Source organism: Cervus elaphus, chromosome 24 (genome assembly GCF_910594005.1).
Source record: "Cervus elaphus chromosome 24, mCerEla1.1, whole genome shotgun sequence".
NCBI lineage: Eukaryota > Metazoa > Chordata > Mammalia > Artiodactyla > Cervidae > Cervus > Cervus elaphus.
In genome coordinates, this window is record NC_057838.1 from 22,754,588 (window position 1) to 22,776,238 (window position 21,651).

Sequence of the window (21,651 nt, forward strand, 5' to 3'; positions counted from 1 at the left end):
CAAGCAGCATTTTGCAGAGGAGAGAATGGTGGTTAGGATGGTTAAACTACATATTATAATCCGTATGAATCTCCAGGAGAACATTATTAAAATAGAGACTCCTGGGTTACACCCACACTGGAGACTCAATTCCCATTTGGAAATCTGTATGGTCAAATATTCCCTTAGACTCTGGTAATCTGCCAGGTTTGAGAACAACTGTGACTTAACTGACTTCTCCTGAGATGAACAGTGGGCCAGCGGCCGACCCAAATGGGATGCAGATTTCTGATCCTCAGCCAGTGCTCAATACACTGGTCAGCACTGCGGCTTAGGCCTGTGGTTTATTTGGTAATGTCCTTCACTCTGTATGGTTTTATAAATCCTCCATAAAATAAGAAAAGGAGAGCCCTAGAGACAGTGTTAGACAAAATAAGACTTGGTGTCTCGTTTCCATTCTCTTAAGTACATTACTGCTTGGCAAATGCATCAACTTAATTAAAACTAAATGTAATTCTAATGCACCAATTTGATTTAAAAATAATCTTCACAGTCACCAGGACATCAAAATGCAATTAAGGGCTATTTGAGGAAAGTCTCTGATGCATATTATACTCTGACGCTGTGCTATGTCAAGAAACCCAGATCTTCCCGAATATCACTAATGTGTTTAGCAGCCTCTCTCTCACTCAAATGCCTTTTTCAATTAGGTTCTGGAGAGCATGATCTGTGACAGTTCAGGAACATTTACCAAGTCTCATCCACATGGCCCTTTAGCTGAATCCTTTCTCTCTGAGCTGGTCTCTGGACTTGAGAAGGCGCAGGCCAGTCTTCTGGACGCCAAGCTTAAGACAAAATCACACAGCAGAGTTCAGGAGTCCCTTGTTCCCTAACCATATGCTAAGATTTTAAAGGCTCTGGACCAGGATAATGGAAATCAAGAAAAGGGTCTAGGGGAAAATTTAGCAATAGATCTGAAACTAATGGAGCAGTTTGGCTGGCTCCTTTTCTGTTCCCCTTGAGACTTCTCTGGTGGCTAAGATGGTAAAGAAACCACCTACAATGCAGGAGACGTGAGTTCGATCCCTGGTTTGGGAAGATCCTCTTGAGAAGGGAATGGCAACCCACTCCAGTATCTTTGCCTGGAGAATCCCATGAACAGAGGAGCCTGGCAGGCTATAGTCCATGGGATTGCAAAGAGTTGGACACAACTGAGTGACTTTCTCTTTTACTTTTCTGTTCCCCTTGGCTTGGGTTTCTCCAGGAGATTTGTTTGGCCTGAGTAAGAGTGGTTGATGTAAGCTTGATTTGGGGTTCTTTTGCCTAATGAATGGGAAACTGTAAGAAATTTTTTAAAATCTCCAAATAGTTGCAGAATAAAATGGGCAATTCTAAGGAGTTTCACAAAGTTTAAGTGGTATAAGAGGCAGCATGATTTCGTGGACTTAGTGGTGGAATCAAACCCTCTTAGGGAGAAAGTCTCTCTTGATCTTCTTCCTTGTGTGTAATTGCTACTAGTCTCCCCCACTTCCTTCAGTGAACTTTGCTGTCCCCCCAGGCTCTGGGTAGGGGGGACCTGCACCCTTCCAGCATCTCCCCTGAAGTCAGTACATGGGCAGTAGATTCTTCCCTCCACCCTGAGCCTGCCACAACTATGTGGTCGCTATCTGGAGTCAAGGGGAAGAGAGAGGGGCTTGGGGATGTGAAGAGAGAGACACTTTTCCAAAACACTGAATTACATCAAAGGTCAGTTTTTGAAGCCCCTTAAGAGGTCAAAGGTTATTACATTAAGCAGTTGCCCCTGCGAAACCTGAGGGGACACTGAATTTTCTCATACCCCAGTAAAAAACTAAATTTTTAGAAGGAAATTAGAACTTTTAAGCCTTTAGTGTATATCGTTCACAGTGCTGAAGGCTTCCACATAGGTCTTCTCATTTAATTCACATAGCAACTTTGCAAAGTCAATATAGTTCACTGTATAGAGAGATGGAGATATAGATGCCTTGGAGTGTGTACTTATGTGAATATCATTGAGGTAGCTCAGTCTCAAAGAAGCCTGTTTGGAATTTTTGTTTGTTAATTTTGCTACTAGTAGCAAATTTTTTTTTTTTTTTTGCTACTAGTCTCCCCCACTTCCTTTTTTGCTAGACTAGTAGCAAATTTTGTTTCCTAATTCCATACATGTCTATGCCCTTAGAGTGTATTTCTTCTCATTTAGCAGTGATACTGTTAAGTTACCAGTTGAGATCACCAACATCTTGAGGACAGTAACAATGTCTTAACAACCATAATAACCACCATCTCTTGTGGGCTTATCTAAATGTGTTTCTCAGGTCTTAACTCATTTAATCATCAAAAAAGTAAGAAATGTACTATTTTTATTGTCACCCAACAGTTAAGATAACTGATGCTTTGAAGCATCTTTTTATCCTGAGTACACACCTGAGACCTAACATGTGACCTCATTAAAAGGGTGTCACTGTCTCCAACCATAGGAATCTGTGTTCTCTGTGGGGACCAGAGACAGGCTACATGGGGGGCCTCGAGACAGCTCACAGTTGACCCTCTGGGGGCCCCACCCATGAAAGACTCAACCATCTTCATAACTTAACCTTGCAGAAGAGTTTCCTGTAGATGGCTGGGCTTGCCTGCATCATTCATACGCTCTGTGAACATTGTGTCCTCACAGTCCCTGAATCCAGTGTACCTGGGTGAGGGCGAGATGGGTTGCTGTGTCCAAGTGGAAAACCACATGAGGGACACAGAGGACTGCTGGAAACGACCCCAGATAGCAACTGTCCAGCTCACATGCACATAAACACACATATACACACTCACAAATAAACTCTGTCCTCCTCACCACAAAGCCATGACTCTGTAGTTAGCTTTGTTACTTTATTCCTACCCCTGTGGATAGCCCACAGTTCCCTCAGAATTTTAAGATGTTCCATGAACCATGCTATAGGTCATCTGAGAGTCTTCCTCAAGGTTTAAGACCCATTTTACTGAACAAACGAAAAGGCCAGCTGTGGTGTTATGATCTCTCTGCTATAAACTGGATTGTTTCTGAAGTGTATTGTACATTTTATCAGTGTATATAACTCTCTAGTACTTTGGCAACCTGATGCAAAGAGCTAACTCACTGCAAAAGACCCTGATGCTGGAAAAGATTGAAGGCAGGAGGAGAAGGGGATGACAGAAGATGAGATGGCTGGATGGCATCTCCGACTCAATGGACATGAGTTTGAGCAAACTCCAGGAGATGGTGAAGGACAGGGAAACCTGGCGTGCTACAGTCCATAGGGTTGCAGAGAGTTGGACATGACTGAGCAATGAACAAAAACAGCAACATAATTTTAGGTTACAATGCAGCAGAATTTATACTTGAACTTAGGATGTTCTGATTGATTGAATTAAGCAAAAGAAACAGGAAGATCCCCTGGAGGAGGGCATGGAGACCCACTCCAGTATTATTGCCTGGAGAATCCCATGGACAGAGGACCCTGATGGGCTACCATGGTCCATAGGGTCACAAAGAGTCGGACATGACTAAGCAACTTAGCATGCACAAACTATTTTAAGTATTTGGGAGCCAGATGAGTTCATCTTCCATGGACTGTATAGTCCGTGGGGTCACAAAGAGTCGGACACAACTACCAACTTTCACTTTCACTTTCTTTGGAGTTCATCTCCAAGATTTGGAAATATAGAGTTAAATTATAAAATCTATATATAATGGATCAAAATATAAAGTCACCTAAAAGAAAGAAAATAGCTGATAGACCAGAGCAGAACTTTCTACTAACAGAATGTGATAACACAACATAAGAATTATTTCATGGAAAGGGCTCCAGTCAGCAGAGAGGCGTAAAACAGCTGGAGGCAGAGAGTCACACCCTGGCAGTGTCCATCCTAGGAAAAACCCAAGGAAGGAGAATTTTAAGCCTTAGGCCTCCGTTCTACCAAGACCCATGGCAAGGCTCTGCGTCAGGAGAGCAGGTGGGCAGAAGGAGGGGGAAGAGGCCTGAGTTGAGAACAGATTAGAAGAGAACCCGCAGTTGGGAGTGAAGTGTGTGGTGCAGCCACGCAGGACCTCACCAGCAACTGGGGAGTCTGGGTAACAGCAGCTGGAGCTGTAGGGGCAGCTTACGTGTGGCCAGCAGCTGGGTGAGTGAGGTTTCCCAGGCTCCCCACGGGTTAGCTGATTTGAATAATGCCCCAGGCCCCAGTCACAGAGGCTGTCCTGAGCTGTCCAGAGCCCGCGCCAGGGCAGTTAAGGATGAGGCTGGTGCATAGTGCCCCAGAGCATTCGAGCCCCCAGAGGGAGGTGGTGTGGGTTGTTAATTTAATCAGTTGTCTAAGAGGAGCTCATCAGTCCCTAGACACAGTTTCAAAGTGGGTCAAGGCATTTTTTAAAATAAATTAAAAATATTATATTACGCAGAATGATTTTACCTTAAGTGCCTGCTCAGATCAACTGCCCAGAGCCCAGAGTGGGAAAGGATCTAAGGCGGGCTCAGTGGGAAAGAATGCTGAGATTGCTGGGGGGTGCCAGGCAGAGGCAAGAGGGCAGCAGAAGCCCCACAAGCCACACATGTACCGACCCAGATATTAGACAGTTGTTGTTTGGGGTTCAAGTTCCGCCCTAAAGCAAGATCCTCCCCAAAATGAAAAACACATTAGCTGTCTCTGCCTCATGATTAGAGTATTTAAGTCGTATCAGTAGGAATCACTCATTCTTTATGCATCCTGTTTATTTCACTGGTAGCCCTGAAGACAATTTGCAATTATATATTTATGAGTTATGCATACACATTCTATATTTATTATTTATGAAATGTTTAATTATGCATTTTCTTATTTATTATCCATCTTTCTTACTAGAATATTAGCTCCTGTGAGGCCTTTACTCACCAAAGTATACCCAATGCCTAGTAAAATCATCCTTTCAGAGTCGGTGGTCTAGAATATTTGTGGAATGAGCAGGTAAACAGAACAACAAAGGATAAAGGGATGAATGTAATTCTCCTCATTCACCAAGCAGTTTTCAGATGCTGGCAGCGCTCTTTCCTAAGACAGAATCCCCATCATGCTGTCGGGAGATCTGATCTTTCTCATAAAATTATAGCTTGTATTCCAGTGAGTGCTTTATTCTAATGTATGGTTTATTTCACATGGGTCATGGGCTCAGGGACTGTCTACCTCTGGGCATAGTCAAGATTGATCATTCAGACCATAAACATAGATGTTGGAGGGACTTCCCTGGTGATCCAGTGGCTGACTCCACATTCTGCAGTGCAGGGGGACCCAAGTTCAATCCCTGTCAGAGAACTAGATCCCATATGCTTCATCTAAGAGTTTGCATGCTGCAACTAAGACCTGATGCAGTCAAATAAATAAATAAATATTTTTTTTAGAAAAATAGATGTTGGATTCAGGCAACACTGTTTTACACCCAGGGAAAGATGCCTCTTCCAATCTTGATTCCCTACTTATAATTTCTGCCCAACCATCAGCAAAGTCACTCTAGTTGATGCTAACACGCAGTTTCTCAGGTTACTAGGTTAAATAAAATCTGCTGGAGCTAGAAGGATTTTTCTACATCGACTTTCATCCTTGCTGCTTAATTAAACCCCTCACCTGGGAAAAGAGTGATTTTCATCCTCCTCGCTTTCTGTGACATCAGTATGAAACTGTGACTGTTGAAATACCAAAATGCCAGTTGTGTTTAATGCTTCAGATGTAACAAGCCTGTTATATTTGGAATCCCCTACGAAGATAGATATTAGCTGAGAACTGAAAATGACAGCAGAGAAGATTGAACCAGAATAGCAAAGGGAGCACACAGATCTGCTTCCCTTCTTGCTCCAGTCCCTTAAAGTGTGAGAAATATGTTTTTCTAAGAATATCTCCATAATAGTACTAGAAAATAACACTATCAGAGACCCCCAAATCTTGGGAATTTCTTGGGAGACTACAGCAAATTGAGAACAAGGTAGATGACCAGAGTCCAAAGAATGCTCAGAGAGAAACATCTATGTAAGAGCATACTCAAACAGACACTGATCTCACAAAAGAGCATGTGGGTGTCGCAGTGGCTGAATTGCATTAGTGGCCTCAATTCTTCACTGTCCCTGTATCCATGCTGTTTGCCATGAGACTTTACAATTCTTTCACCAGAGTTGCTTTGAGGCAGAATGACAATGTGTCATGTCAGTTCTGAGCCTACGCATTAGAAGCCTTACATGTTTTTCACATTTCCATTTGCTGCCCTGGCAATGCCATGAATGTCCAAACTGGCCTTCTTGGGCATGAGAAACATGGAATAAGGCAAAATCACCCCAGTCATCCCAGCCAGCACTCAAGAATGTGAGTGAACCTTTGAGATTTGGGGGTTGTTTGTTACACAGCATTATCACAGCAATATATAACTGATACAGAGTCCCAACAGTGTTCGTTTATAACCCATTATTACTACTTAGAAAGAAAAAATAGGCAGCAGTTGTGATTGACTGTAGAATTAAACCATCACCTGTGCTCTAAGAAAGGGAACCCATGCCCAAGGAAGTGTGCCCCTGTGTGGCCCAAAAGACTGAGAAAGAAAAAGAATTGGAGGTAGTTCTAGACCTCTAGAGCTTGTAGAGTGGTAGGGGAGGAAAAGTCAGCTTTACTTGGAGGAAAATAAATTAACCTTCTCCTTCCCAGGGTTAAGAAAGCCACCCTTGTTTTAGCCATTGGGGTGGTGGTGGGAGTCCCCAAACTGCTTGTCTGCTATACTCTCAAGCATCCAAAAGTGAGATGCATCAACTGACACACCCCGCTGTCTTAAGCAGAGCTTGAAATTAGCCCTCACACATTGCAGATGTAGCTGATAGTGGAGAAACTCACCCAGAGATTCACACCCTGTGTTTTCAGTTATGAATATAAAGAAATAGCCAAGAAACACAGGTGCAGGACAAAATCCCTTGACATGAAGGAAAAGTAAACTAATAAGATAAACTGTGCTTCCATTGCAGGGGGCATGGGTTCAATCCCTGCTTGGGGAAGTAAGATCCCAAATGCTGCTCAGCACAACCAAAAAAAGAAGCAATAAGACAAATAACACTCTAACTAATCCTAATGGAAACAAATTTAATAAAGGGAAGAAATATTGTTTTTAATATCTAATAATATCCTCAGCAATATCCATCATGCTATTCCATCCATAAGATAAAGTTGACAAATGTGAAAAGGAGACATTCAGAAAATGATAAAGAACTCTTGGAAATTAAATTTTCCCTAAAACCCTCAGTACTGTAATAAATATTACAAGAGATAAGCCCATACACAAACTAAGCAATTAGGAAGATTAAATTGAGAAAAATTTTAGACTAGATTTCTTGTTAAAGACAGAAAATATGTAAGAAAGACAAAAGATATAGATGATTGATCTAGAAAGTCCAACACATGTTGACTAGAAATTCCAGGAAAAAAGAAGAAAGAAAATGACGGGGAGAAAACAGTGAAAAAATAGTGGACAAGATTTTCCCAAGTTGAAAAATAATATGAGTCTTCAGATAGTAAAAGTGCCATTAGGTGCTGGGTAGAAGGAATAAAAGACACACACATACACATACACACAGGTGGATGTGAAAATCAAATTAGAGGTGGCAATAATCACTGTATCTACAATACCCATAGCAAAAACATCATGTAAGTCTTCAGTTAAACCCAAGTAATTCCTAATGAAGGATAGAACATGCACACACACACAAGTCTAAAACAAACTTCTTGATTATACCAACATAAAAAGTGGCAGACAAGGGAAATAGAAATTAAGTAAAAGTGGTTTCAAGAAGGTACTGAGAAGATGCAGCTAATAGTAAAGACAATGCCTCATTCTAGATGTCAATAGAAGACAAAAGAAACAGCAAATACACCTACATATCTCTGTATAAATGTCAGTGCGTGGAAAAGAGTCCAGAGGGAGACACAGGAAACTACTAACAGTGGTCACCTCTGGACAGTGGGAGGAGGATTATGGGGCAGAATATGAAAAAACTCCAGTTTTCATATTTTAGACTTCCACATTTCAGAGTTTTTTACAATGCAGAGATGATAATCTGTGTATAAAAATGAAGTTAAAGATTTTTTTCTAAATACAGCACAGAAATTACATTTGCATTCAGCCTCTAACAAAGCTACTTTCATGGGTGGGAAGAGCAGGTAAAATTCATTTTTATTTTAGTATTATTTGGGTGAGTGAAAGCTACCACTTCTGACTTTAAAATACCATCTTTTTCTTTTTCACCCTCTCTACCCCCCACCCAACTCATTCATTCTTCATTTTAGGCCAGGAGACATGATTACTCTTCTAGAGGACTCTAATGAAGACTGGTGGAAAGTAAGTATTTCTTTTTCTTTAAGAAAAATCATTTGGTAACTATAATTACCATGAATGCTACAATTATGGCTGCATGCCTCTTTTTTTCCTTTCAGGGGAAAATTCAAGACAGAATTGGCTTCTTTCCAGCCAACTTTGTTCAGAGAGTACACCAAAATGAGAAGATTTTTAGATGTGTTAGAACCTTCACTGGGTGTAAGGAACAGGGACAGATAACCCTGAAAGAGAATCAGGTGAGTAAAGCCCACCAGCACCCACCCAGTGTGACCAAAATAGAGTAAGGGTCATTTTACAAATAGCAATAAATCTGAACGAGTAGTCATGTGAGTGTATTCACTTTGAGAAAAGATATTCTTAGTCCAATGATATTTGTGTGTGTGTGTGTTTTAATCGCTCAGTCATGTCTGACTCTTTGTGACCTCTTGGACTTCTCCAGATCAGAATACTGGAGTGGGTTGCCTTTCCCTTCTCCAGGGGATCGTCCCAACCCAGGGATCAAACCCAGGTCTCCCACATTGTAGGCAGATTCTTTACCATCTGAGCCACCAAGGAAGCCTGATATTAGTGTAGCAGGATCTAAACAGGCAAAACCAAAATGTTAGGAAGCTCAGTTGCCTTTCCTGAGAACCAAACATATAGCTTATATAATACTTATAAAGCTTATATATCTATTGGGTTGGCTACAAATTTCCTTTGGTTTCTAAGTAAAAATAAAAGACATATTTTTCATTTTCACCAAGAACTGTATTGAACAACGTATTCACCATTTTGTTCCACTACCTTAACTGCGGAGCATCCTCCAGCGTGAAATCTAGTGTGAAACTTCTCAAACCACTTTTGACACATTTGACCAGTCACAGCACCTTCTCCATACACTGCACAAATCTTTTTTTGCTTCAGTTGCATTTTTACCTTTCTTGAAATAATAAAGCATAATAAAAATGTCTCTTCTTCCTTCTGTCTTCAATATTAAAATAACTACACAAAAATTCACTAATTTTGATAAGTTTTTTTAAATGCATGCTGGTATGATAGATGTCACAATACAATCTAAACAAAATTGTTTCAAATGAAGTTAAAGGCAACTAAGCACTACTAGAGCCATCTCACAGAAAAAAAATTCAACGAACCTTTTGGCCAACCCAGTACATTTTATTTGTTGAAGTTTTACACATGCCCTATAAATGAGGAAACAATGGCTCATAGAGATGATGTGCCTTGCTTGGGGGCAATAACCTGGCATGTGGCCAGGCTGGAACTTAAAGATAGATCTGCAAATTTCAAGTCAATGCCTTCCACTGAGCCATGTGCCCTGGACGATGTGGAGCAAACTCGGAATGCAAAGTGCCTTTTGCATTGTCAATTCCCGGGGAAGGCAAGTGTCCTAGGACCAGAAGGACCCCCTGGGAACAAATTCTTGCTCATACAGAAGCCACAGAAGCCTTAGTGAGTCATTCTTGATTCCAGGCAATGGACTCACCCTCATCAGACTGAGACCCCATCTCTAACGCCATACACACCCCACGAAGCAAACAGTCACATTTCCCATCTGGATTCCATGTCAATGTCTCAAACTTCTCCAAGATTACTCAACTGTATTCTTCCTGTTACAAAATCTGGAAAGTCTTCTGAATGAAATACATCCAGGAAGGATGTTCATCTTTATTGGCAAAGCATTATTACGTAATTTTGCTAGCTGCTTTGATTTTTCTTCTCAGAATAATCTTGTGCTTCCCCATTTGAGATTAAACATTATTTTATGTTACTAAAATACAAATAGAGCTTCCCTGATAGCTCAGAGGGTAAAGAATCTGCCTGCGATGCAGGAGACCCGGGTTTGATCCCTGGGTCGGGAAATTCCCCTGGAGAAGGGAATGGCAGGAAACCAACCAGAAGGCAAGTTAAAATGTGCTTAAGTTGATCAATTTCCAGAAGTGGAACAGCTGCTCAATCAGTGACTTCTGCCAATCCCTGGACCTTATCCCCCCAAACCTCAATTTTTTTTCTGGAAGTGAGCTCATATATGTGTGTTCCCCTTTCATGGCTGAACTGACAACCTGCTGGGGCAGGGGAGAGACAAACCACCCAGCATCTTTAATGAGACGTGTTCAAGACCCAGCACAGCATTTCAGCTTGGACCTGGAACCACATGGATCTGCCCATAATTGTAGGAGAGTGCTGTAACCTCTGATAGTTGTCCAGCCTGATATTTCTAAGGGGTGGCCATTGCACCCTCTGAATCAGAATAACCTGGGAGCTTGTTGAAAATGCTGATTTTTGACTCCACCCCAGATCTGCCAAAGCAGAAACCTTCAGGGCAAAGGCAGGAAATTAGTCTTTATACAGACTTCCCGGGTGTTCTGATCAAAGCTAAAATTCTAGAATGACCTTCATTTCCATTTCTCACTTTTGTGTCTTCTAGTAGTTCTGTGACAACTGAAGGCATTTTTATTTCCAGTTACATGTGCGTCAGCAAAATGCACTGAGGTCTCTTTGCTTCTACACAGACTCTCTGTTTTCAGTCTTTGTCGTCAATGTGGAATGCAAAGTGCCTTTTGCATTGTCAATTTTTGGAAAATATCAGCCCCCTAAGAGAAAATTACATTTTAAAAAATCAATACAAATTGAAAAATCAATTATTGAGAAAAAAATTAAATTTATCTCCACTTTAGTGTCTTAAGCTATTTTAGGTGTACAAGTTTGAAACCTGCTTATTGATTGAGGGGAGTTCACTGTAGTAGCAAAAACACAGATCCCAGTGTCATACAGAAATGGTCTGTACCCCGTGTGATTTTGACAAAAGCCCCTCTGAATGTCAGTGCTCTCCTCTGTAAGATCGGCACAGCCTGGAGATGAGGGTCACGTCTGTCACCTGTGTAAAGCGCCAGCACCGTGCCCGGCCACCACGGGTCAGCGCTGAGTGGAGTCGTTACCCTTGCTGCCTAAAGGGGACATCCGTCTGCAGCGGCCAGGGCCTCCCGAAATTACCTGGTGAACCTCAGAAAGCTTCCCTGGTTGCTCAGGGGTGAAGAACCTGCTTGCAGTGCAAGAGACGCAGGTTCAATCCCTGGATCGAGAAGATCTCTTGGAAGAGGAAATGGCAACCCACTCCAGTGTTCTTCTTGCCTAGGAAACCCCATGGACAGAGGGGTCCGGCGGGCTACAGTCCGTGGGGCTTTAGCAACTGAAACAACAGCAGCAGACGGCAGAACATAGCATGCTACTTATAAGTCTAAAAATATAAAGAGACAAGTGGTCATTAGCAGGGAAAAAGAAGAAATTTGATTCTGAAAACACATGTAACACATCTCTGTGATTAAATCACATTTCTGCCTCTGGGGTTCATCTGTCTTACAATTATTACATTATTGTTTCCACAGAACTCTTGCTACAAATAGAATTAAGTTATCTTTTTGTCAAGAACCTATCTAGAGTTTGCACTGACACAAAAGTATGTTCTCATTTTTGAAATTTCAAAACTACCCTTATGAGATCAACTTAAATACCATAAAATTATTTTTTAATTCATTCATGATTCCATCATCCCTGGATACCTATTTTAATTGATTCTTATGTTCTATAAAAGCATTTTAATGGATAAATCACTTTTAGATTATAAAACTAAAATGCATTTATTGTGGAGAAAATTTGAAAAATACCCCCCAAAATTATAAAGAAGAAAACCAAGTTCAAGGTAATTCAACCATCAAGCAATGATCAATATGAATACCTTTGTGTTATTTCCCACCAAACTTTTCTTATTTTGATATCATATTCTATTTAGTTTTCCAACTTTTATTATCTTAGTTATTATATGTTTATCAAAACACAGGTTTTAGCAATTATATAAGATATCATCATATAGATCAGAGGTTGGGAAACCAAACTCTGCATCCATCTGGCCCTGTTTTTAAAACAAAGTTTATTAGAACATTGCTGCACTCATTCATTGCACGTTGCTTATGGCTGCTTGCACACTGCAGCAGCTGAGTTGAGCCATTGCAGTGGAGACCACAATGCCTGCAAATATTTACTATTCAGTCCCTTACAGAAAAAGTTTGCCAGCCGTACGAGATGGACAGATATACAAGAAAGTATCTAGTATTCCTGTGACTGGAGATTCAGAATTTTAAAAAAACCATTATGGATAACTGCAATGAACAGCTCCAAATTTAAGTTTTTTCCCATAACTCTGATTCCTTCTTTAGGAAATGCTTTAGAATTTACAAGAAAACCGATAAACCATTTTTCCAGTTCTTGATACATACTGCCTCCCAACAGTTTATGCCAGTTTACACCCACATCAGCTGTTTATGAAAATATTCAGGTCACCACATCCTTGCCAGAACTGAATATTACTGTCTATTACATATTTGTATAGCATACAAACGATATCTGTCATTTTTAGAAGTGAGTAATATTTCGTGTTAATCCTTATTTCCTGGATGGTTAGGGGAGTTGAAATTTTATCATGTATGTATTGGGCATTTGTATTTCTTTTTTAAAGAGAATTTCTTTCTTTTTATTTTTGGCTGTGACGGGTCTCTGTCACTGTGTGGTGGCCGCTCTCTGGTTGCGGTGCTCGGGCTTCTCATTGCAGTGGCTTCTCTTGTTGCAGAGCCCAGGTTCTAAGGCGCTCGGGCTGTAGTGGCCGTGGCACATGGACTCAGCAGGTGTGGGCTGCAGGCTCTAGAGCGTATTCAGTAGTTGTGGTACACAGGCTTAGCTGTCCAGTGGCATGTGGGATCATCTCAGACTAGAGATTGAACCAATGTCCCCTGCATTGCAAGGCAGATTTCTAACCACTGGACCACCAGAGAAGCCCCTGTATTTCTTTATGAATCATCTGTTTATGTACTTTCTTATGCTACTGAAAAAGTTTTCTCCCTTAAAACTATTGACACCTGATCTGCTGTACGTGGCCAACATTTCCCTCATTTTGTCATTTGCCTTTTGATCTTAATGCTTCTTCCTTCAGAAGCTTAATAACTCTTCAGTTGAATCATCTCTGTTTTACTGTTTTGTCCTTATGGTTTTAATCTCTTTATCGCTTCACTTCTTCTTAGGAGAATGTTTCAAGATAGTCCCCCACTTCATTTCAGTTTTCTGAAGTTTTTATTCAGACTTTAATCGCTCCTGGCATTGATTTTAATTTAGTGTTTATTTCCTCATAGTGTTTTCTCCTCAGTCAGCCCTCTTTCCTCTGCAGCAGGTTTTCTTTAAGTTAAGGATCTTGAGATGTAGGTTATCCAGATAAACCTAATGCAATCACAGGGAGTCTTACAAGAAATAGGAGGGTCAGAGTCAGAGGAGATGACAGTGGAAGTAGAGAGAGAGGAAGAAAGAGGAATTTGAAGATTCTGTGCTGCTGGCCTCGAAGATAAAGGAAGGGACCATGAGCCAAGGAATGCAGGTGGCCTCAAGAAGCTGAAGGCAAGGAAATAGATTCTCACTTAGAGCCTCTGGAGAGAACACAGCCCTGCCAGCTCCCTGATTTGGGGACTCTGCTCTCCAGAACTGCAAGATAATAAATTTGTGTTGTTTTAGTTTACCAAATTTGTGGCACAGTAAGTCCCCTACATAGGAAGCTTGACGTTGCAAACTTTCAAAGATGTGAACATGTGTTCGCATGTCCAGTCACGTCGTTATTAGTTCCTGTGTCTGCGTGCATTGTCTGTGCCTTCAGCCTCTACACGCGGCCGTGCTTCTGTGGACTTTACATGCGGTACTGTGTAGAGTACAGCAAGACAGTGTCTTTATTTCAGACCCAGGGTGTCCAGAAACACGTGTAAAAGCAGTGGTGATGTAGCTGATACTGCTGAGGAACCGAAGGAACTCACGCCACAGGAAGTGACAAGGGGTTTTCTTTATCTGAGGAGGCACTGCTAGCTTTTGGCATGCAGGACCCGGACATAGAAAGGTCCACGGAGGCTGAAGCAGCTGCTCAGAATGCAGTCCAGTGCTACTGTGTCATCTGTGATGAGGAAAAAAGAACTACTTCCCAGACGTTGCTGGATCATTTTTTTTCAAGAGGGTAGATAGAATTGAATCCAGCAAGGAACCAGAACCTTTGCCATCAAGGTCAGGTGTGTGAGTGAAATCACAGCTTGCCCTCCGTCTCTATTGCTGACGATCCTTCAGCTCTACCATCGCCCACCTTCTCTCCCTCCTCTAGTCAGTAACTCCTCTTGCCTGTTTCCTCAGTGCCAGCGTTGTACTGTTCTGCTGTACTTCTCAAGGTACTGTCCTGTAAAAATGTCTCCTTTATTTTTTGTGTTTCTTTTTTATGTGTTATTTGCTTGCAAAGTATTGGGTTGGCCCAAAAGTTCCTTTTGTTTTTTTCATAAGTTGGCTCTAGTAGTACTTAGTTGTCTTTAACTTCATTCAAAACAATTTTGTTAAATTGTATAGTGTGACATCTGTCATGTCAGCATGCATTTAAAAAAATCAAAATTGGTGAATTTTTGTGTAGCATTTTTGTATTGAAGATGGAAGTAAAAAGCAACGTTCTCAGCATACTATGCTTTATTATTTCAAGAAAGATAAAAACACAACTGAAGTGCAGAAAAAGATTTGTGCACTGTATGGAGAAGATGCTGTGACTGATCAACAGTGCTAAAAGTGGTTTGCAAAGTTTCGTCCTAGAGATACCTCACTAGACAATGCTCCACAGTCAGGTAGACCAGTTGCAGTTGACTGTGATCAGATCGAGACGTTAATTGAGAACAGTCAATGTTACACCACTTGGGAGATAGCCAACATACACAAAATGTCCAAATTGAGCATTGAAAATCATTTGCACCAGCTTGGTTATGTTCATCACTTTGCTATTTGGGTTCCACATAAGTTAAGTGAAAAAAACCTTCTTGACCACATTTCCACATATAATTCTCTTCTTAAACGTAACAAAAATGTTCCATTAACAAATTGTAATGAGCAGGCAAGTGGATACTGTACAGTAATGTAGAATGGAAGAGATAGTGAACCACCACCAATCACACCCTACGGCTGCTCTTCATTCAAAGAAGGTGATGTTTTCTATATGGTGGGTTGGAAGAGACTCCTCTGTTATGAGCTCCTCCAAGAAAAAGAAACAATTAAGTCCAAGTACTGCTCCCAGTTAGACAAAATGAAAGCAGCACTTGATGAAAAGCATCTGAGATTAGTCAACAGAAAAGTCACAGTCTCCCAACAGGATAATGCAAGACTGCATATTTCTTTGATAACCAGGCAAAAACTGTCACAGCTTGGCTGGAAAGTTCTGATTCATCTGCTGTATTCACAAGATACCGCACCTTCAGATGTCTATTTATTTCCGTCTTTATAAGATTCTCTTAATGGAAAAAAAGATCAGTTCATGGAAAGACCGTAAAAGGCACCTGAAATAGTTCTTTGCTCAAAAAGATAAAAAGTTTTGGGAAGATGGAGGCAGAAGGTAGTGAAACAAAACAGTGAAGATATTGTTCAATAAAGTTCTTGGTGAAAATGAAAACTGTCTTTCATTTTTGCTTAAAAACTGAAGGTACATTTTATCTAACCCAATATTATAAACCTTTTACAGTATAGTATATATAACTGACTGTTAGTTGGGTAACTTGACTAACTTTGTTGGACTTAAGAACAACTTGGACTTACAGACATGTCTTGAAATGGAACTGGTTTGTATTTAGGGAACTTACTGTAATTTGTTACAGCAACCAAGGAAACCAATCTGGATTTATTTCATGTGCAAAAGCAACTTGGCAGACGTAATTATGTCACAGGTTATGGGCCCTGTGGCAGGGGGTAGCGTGGACTGTCTAAATTGGCCAAATCTAAACACTTGGGTCCTTAAAGGCAGTGAAATGTAGCTTCCGGGAGCCAGAGAGATGCAGCAAAAGAGGGTAGAAAAGAGATGAGGCAGAAGGGTAGGTCAGAGAGAGATTAAATGTGGGAAGGACTCAGCCCGCCCTTGCTGGATGGAGATGTAGGAAGGGGCCTCAAGTCAGGGAATTCAACTGGCCTCTAGACACTGAGAATGACCCAGGGCTGGCAGCCAGCAGGGTAAGCAGAACCTCAGGCCTACAACTACGAGTAACTGAATTCAGCAACAACCTAAGCGAGCCTGGGACTGGATTCTCTCCTAGAGAAACGGGAGAGAAGAGAAGGGAATAGGACCTACTGACTCCTTGATATTGGCCTTGTGAAACCCAGAGCAGAGAAAACTAGCCAAGCCCACCAGATATAGGACTTAGAAAACTGTGACACCAGACTATTGGGGGTTTTTTGGTAACCCCGATATTTTTTATTTTATTTTTTAAATTAATTTTTATTGGAGTAGAGTTGCTTTACAATGTTGTCTTCATTTCTGCTATACCACAAAGTGAGTCAGCTGTATATATACATATTAGATTGTGTTATTGAAAGCCACTAAGTTCATGGTAATTTGTTATGACCACAGTAGTAAACCAATACATACCTCAAGTTGCTAAACTCCAATTGAGTCGACCTCCAAAGATATGTTTTACTAAGATAATAAGAGATCTGGATACAGGGCAGTTCTTGGATTTGTAATTCAGCAGTTTGATCCCAGGATCAAGGATCTAGATTCCTCCATCCCTCTGTTCTGCTAATATTGAAATGTTAGCCACCTCCCCTAGTGGTCAGAGAGGGTTGCAGGCCCTCCAAGAATCCTTGCCAGAAGAAGAGAGATTTTCTTCCCAGTGCATTTCTTACAAGAAGAAAACAAATCTTCCCAGAAGTTTCCAAGCAGATAGTCCTTCCTGTTTCATTGGCTAGAACGAGTCTCATGGGAACCACTAGGAGCATCGCTGGCACAGAGAACAGAAACACATTTGGACCAGTTAGGATTTATCTGAGTCCTGCAGGCTACAGATGACCAACAGAACAAAAGTCCCCACTCTGCTGCGTGGGAAGAGGGCAGTGATGACTGTTGATGTCCACCAAGGGTGTCTGTGGCATCTTTTAGTCTGGTAGATTTATCCTTAGTCCAGCAGCACAACTTGCTTCTGTCATCAGTTGAGCTCACCTCCAAAGGTCTTAGAGAAATTTCAGCTTCTGGAATGGTTGTCAGTCTGGGCATTCAGTATTTCAACACTTCTTCTCCACCTCCAGTTCCCTATCTTTTTGCAGGTATTTTGAGGGGAAAACTGAATCCAAGAGTGCTAGGCAAGAAATCTTTTGAAATAAAATGACTGTTCATCTGCTCTAAGTGGCAGCATAAATGTTAATGAGCTTGGAGGCAGGACTTCCCCAGTGGCTCAGAGGTAAAGAATCCACCTGCAATGTCCAAGACGCAGGAGACATGGGTTCGATCCCTGGGTTGGGAACATCCCCTGCAGGAAGGCATGGCAACCCACTCCAGTATTCTTGCCAGGAAAATACCATGGATAGAAGAGCCTGGCAGTCCATGGGGTTGCAAAGAGTCGAACACAAGACTGAAGTGCCTGAGCACGCACGCACACACTAGCTTGAAGGCAATGCAAGGGGAAACCTTATTAGCGTACATACTTTCAGAAGTGAGTTAGACTGTAGGACTTTAGCCAGACAGGCCCAACATGGGATGGAGCCCAGGGGGGCACTTAACCCACAGGTAGGAGATTTCTGAAATGTAAATCAGACACCAGTCCATGGTGTGCCCCAAGCATCAGGAGTCACACATCAAGCTCTCTCTCAAGTATCCTGATATATAACTATAAAGCTCTTTATTCTGTGTCAAAGAGCCCACTCTATTGGTTTCTGTTGGTGCCCTGTCTGCATCGCCTTCACTAGATGGGGCACCATCTTCTAGTTGCTGTGTGAATGACTAACAGCTCAGAGCTGCCCCTTCTCCAGTGAATCACCCAGAGAGCTGCCTCCCAGAGAGGTTATGCTTCTCACTCTGCAGTGACTAATACCTAACATGTGGTCCAAATTGCCAGACCCCTTGCTTCAGAGGGGGTCAGTGACAGTTAAAACTCAGGAGCTTGCTGTGGGATCAGGCTGAGGTTCACGTCCAGCTAAGCCCACAAGCTTTCCAGCGCCTTCTGCCCCATCCTGTTTCCCTCACTTCCCACCTCCCCTGAGCCCTCCCACAGCAGGTCACTTGCACGAGGATTTTTATCTCAGGCTCTGTTCCTAGGGAATACAACCTAAGACACAACCCACCACCCTTGGGAGCAAGTTCAACAGGAGAAACTCACAACACAGTAACAGCCCTTTGAAACCACTTCTCACTTACAACTGGAACATACCCACCCTTCCATTCCATTTGAAAGTTGCTCAGTTGTGTCCAACTCTGTGACCCCGTGGACGACACAGTCCAGGGAATCCTCCAGGCCAGAATGCTGGAGTGAGTAGCTGTTCCCTTTTCCAGGGGATCTTCCCAACCCAGGGATTGAACCCAGTTCTCCCGCATTGCAGGTAGACTCTTTACCAGTTGAGCCCCAAGGGAAGCCCTTACATGCCCTTCAATGTCAAGTAAAGGGTGAATGACAAAGTACCCAAGTGGATATTAACCACCTCCTTTTAAAGTCTAGCGTAGGCGATCCTGCTCTGAAATGTGCAAGAAATAAGTATGTGTGTGTGCTCAGTCATGTCCAACTCTTTGCGACTCCATGGAGTGTGTAGCTTGCCAGGCTCCTCTGTCCATGGGATTCTCCAGGCAAGAATACTGGAGTGGGTTGCCATTTCCTTCTCCAGGGTATCTTCCCAACCCAGGGATCAAACCCACGTCTCTTGTGTCTCATGCATTAGCAAGCAGATTCTTTGCCACTGTGCCACCTGGGAAGCCCCAAAGTATACAAGATATTAGCATCTGTTTCTTTGGGGCCAGGAATGAAATAACTTCCTTTGACTTCCTGATATTTTACATTTAAACTTCCAGGTATATGACAGGAGCCCTCTAAATGGTGGCTATTATTTTGGATTATAAAATAATGCATCAAGGACTCATTGAGTGGCACATACTAGGCTCTGATAAACGTTATCTCATTCTGTCCTTCTGGGGTCTCTCAACAGGGACGCTTGAGAAGGGAACACAGAATCATCACCTCCGGTCCTGCTTTACTGATCCTCATTCATGAAACTGAATCTCAGGAAACATTCAATGCCTGAATCTAGTTCCAAACCCAGGGTGGTGCCTAATTTCTTATCAAATATTTTTCTGTCCAAGCCGCAATTTCCCTAAACCAGTCCCTCTTTTCCAATTTGGTGTCCGCTGACCTCAGCCAGCAGTGATACACGCCACGTGTTCTGGCTTCTTTCCTATTCACACATGTCTTTTTTCTTCCTTCCTTTTACTCAGATCTGTGTGGCTTCTGAAGAAGAACAAGACGGCTTTATCAGAGTGCTCAGTGGAAAGAAGAGAGGCCTGGTCCCCCTCGATGTTCTAGAAAACATCTGATTGCTGGCCCCTCCTTTTGAAGTCGGCAAGCCCTGGGGTGATGCCTCATCTCACACTGTGTTAACCCAGAGGAGCTGCCGCCCTGACCAGCTACCCAGGAAACAGTGAGACGAGACTCAAGGGTCTGAGACTCTGGGGGAACAGCCTCAAGGCAGGGGGCCCATGGCACAGCACGTCCAGGCTGCCCGAGGTGGGGGTGAGGCTGGGAGCTTCGGCTCGTGGAGCCAAGTGCGGTACCCAGCAGGTGGTAACCACTGTTGTCCCCCAGAACTCAGCTCCCTCCCCGTCCATGTGGTGTAAGTTAACCTGCTGGAGGGCGCTCCAGTCTGTGGGGTGGCCCGAGGGTGAGGCTCGGATCCAGGTAGCCAGGTGTGATTCTGGTTCCCGACCTTTGTCCCCAGTACCCACCAGTCGCATCGTCACATGTGAGAGGCCTGCGGTCTTTCTACAGAGCGGCAGGAAGCCCTACTCCCTAACCCCTAACATGCCAGTGCTCCCCACAGACCCCCACCCCCACTTTACAATCCAGCCAAATGTTCTGTCCTCAGAGTACCTCCTGGTGGTGTGTGTTAGGTGTGAGGGCTAAGCTGATGTGGCAGCAACTTGAAGACCTGATCTGCCCCGGAATTGCCTTCAGGCAGCCCCTCCTGCCTCTCATTACCAGATGCAGGATATGAAGCATGGAGGTGGTGGGCCAAGTGGGGGAAGGTAGGGCGGAGAGCTTACTTACTGACGACTATACAGCCCTTTCCTTTCGATGATGAAATCCTTTCCCCGAGGAGATGGAGCTGGGGACGTGAATGTGGCAGAAAGTCTCCGTGAGAGCTTCCTCTTCCTTTGACCTCTTCTGTGTTAGGGGCAGTTCCCCCTCCTGCCATCCCACAGGACTCCCTTTTGGAGGCTGAGCCCATCTTACAGGGAACCGGAATCACGGAGGAGAAATAGAAACAGCATCTTAGGAGAAAAGTAGCCAGATTGGAATCCATTCTTCTTTAGGGCAGGATATTTTGCCCCAGCAGGTGTAAAATGGAATGTAATCCATAATGCTTCATCCCTCTGCAAGCAGAGGTACTTGGTCCTATTTAGCATCAACTAGAGGAGTCCCTCTTAACTCTGTATGTACTACTGTTTACAAGAACGCAATATACTGTGATGCCTTCCTCCTCCAGCCTCCTCCTAGCATTCAGACTCGCATCTTATTAATACAGTTAAACTTCAGTTCACAGTGACCTTGGAATCAATGTCAGTTTGGCTTATTTTGTTACAGAGCAATAAAGTCCTTAGAACAATTGGTTTTTAAAAGACTTAAGTGGATGCATCCTGCGCATGTAAACATTATTTCCCAAACCAAAGCACCGTTTGTCTCCATTTATTTCTTTTTTTACTGCTTAGTGTGAAGTTAGGAGCTGAGACAGGATGGCTGCTGCTTCCACAGTAGTTTGGATGCCTTACTCTCATTTTAAAGCCAGCATCCAGAATGTCCTCCCTCTCTGATACAATGTGAAAACTGAGTGTGCAGAGTCAAGACGGATTCTTTGAGAGCCAGGATGGATAACATGACTGCCAGTCCATTGAAGGGAATAAACAAATGCTCTCTGCCTCTTAATCCCATCTAATAAAGACAACACAGTGGCTGGAAGGAGCACAGAAAACATGTGTCCTGATCTCTTCTTTCTAGTGGAACATCCGCTGAAGCTTTGGGGTACAGTTTTGTCACATCCTCAGTTCGGTTTAATCGCTCAGTTGTGTCCGACTATTTGCGACCCCATGGACTGCAGCATGCCAGGCTTCCCTGTCCATCACCAACTCCCGGAGCTTACTCAAACTCATGCCCATCAAGTTGGTGGTACCACCCAACCATCTCATCCTCTGTTGTCACCTTCTCCTCACACCTTCAATCTTTCCC

The 21,651-nt window shown here is 42.8% G+C and overlaps 1 protein-coding gene across 3 annotated transcripts in view; it reads left to right on the plus strand.

The window, feature by feature from the left end:
* STAC (SH3 and cysteine rich domain) overlaps nt 1-21,047 on the plus strand; it is a 111,913-nt gene extending 90,866 nt beyond the window's left edge. For 2 of the 3 annotated variants that reach the window (XM_043886400.1, XM_043886401.1), the window contains exons 9-11: nt 8,311-8,362; nt 8,458-8,595; nt 19,647-21,047. In XM_043886400.1, the coding sequence (XP_043742335.1) occupies nt 8,311-8,362; nt 8,458-8,595; nt 19,647-19,745 (289 nt within the window). In that variant the 3' untranslated portion in view covers nt 19,746-21,047. Of the gene's footprint in view, nt 1-8,310; nt 8,363-8,457; nt 8,596-11,197; nt 11,851-19,646 lie in introns of those variants that run through there. The other variant, XM_043886402.1, reaches the window with a different exon arrangement.
* Nucleotides 21,048-21,651: the final 604 nt, after the last annotated feature.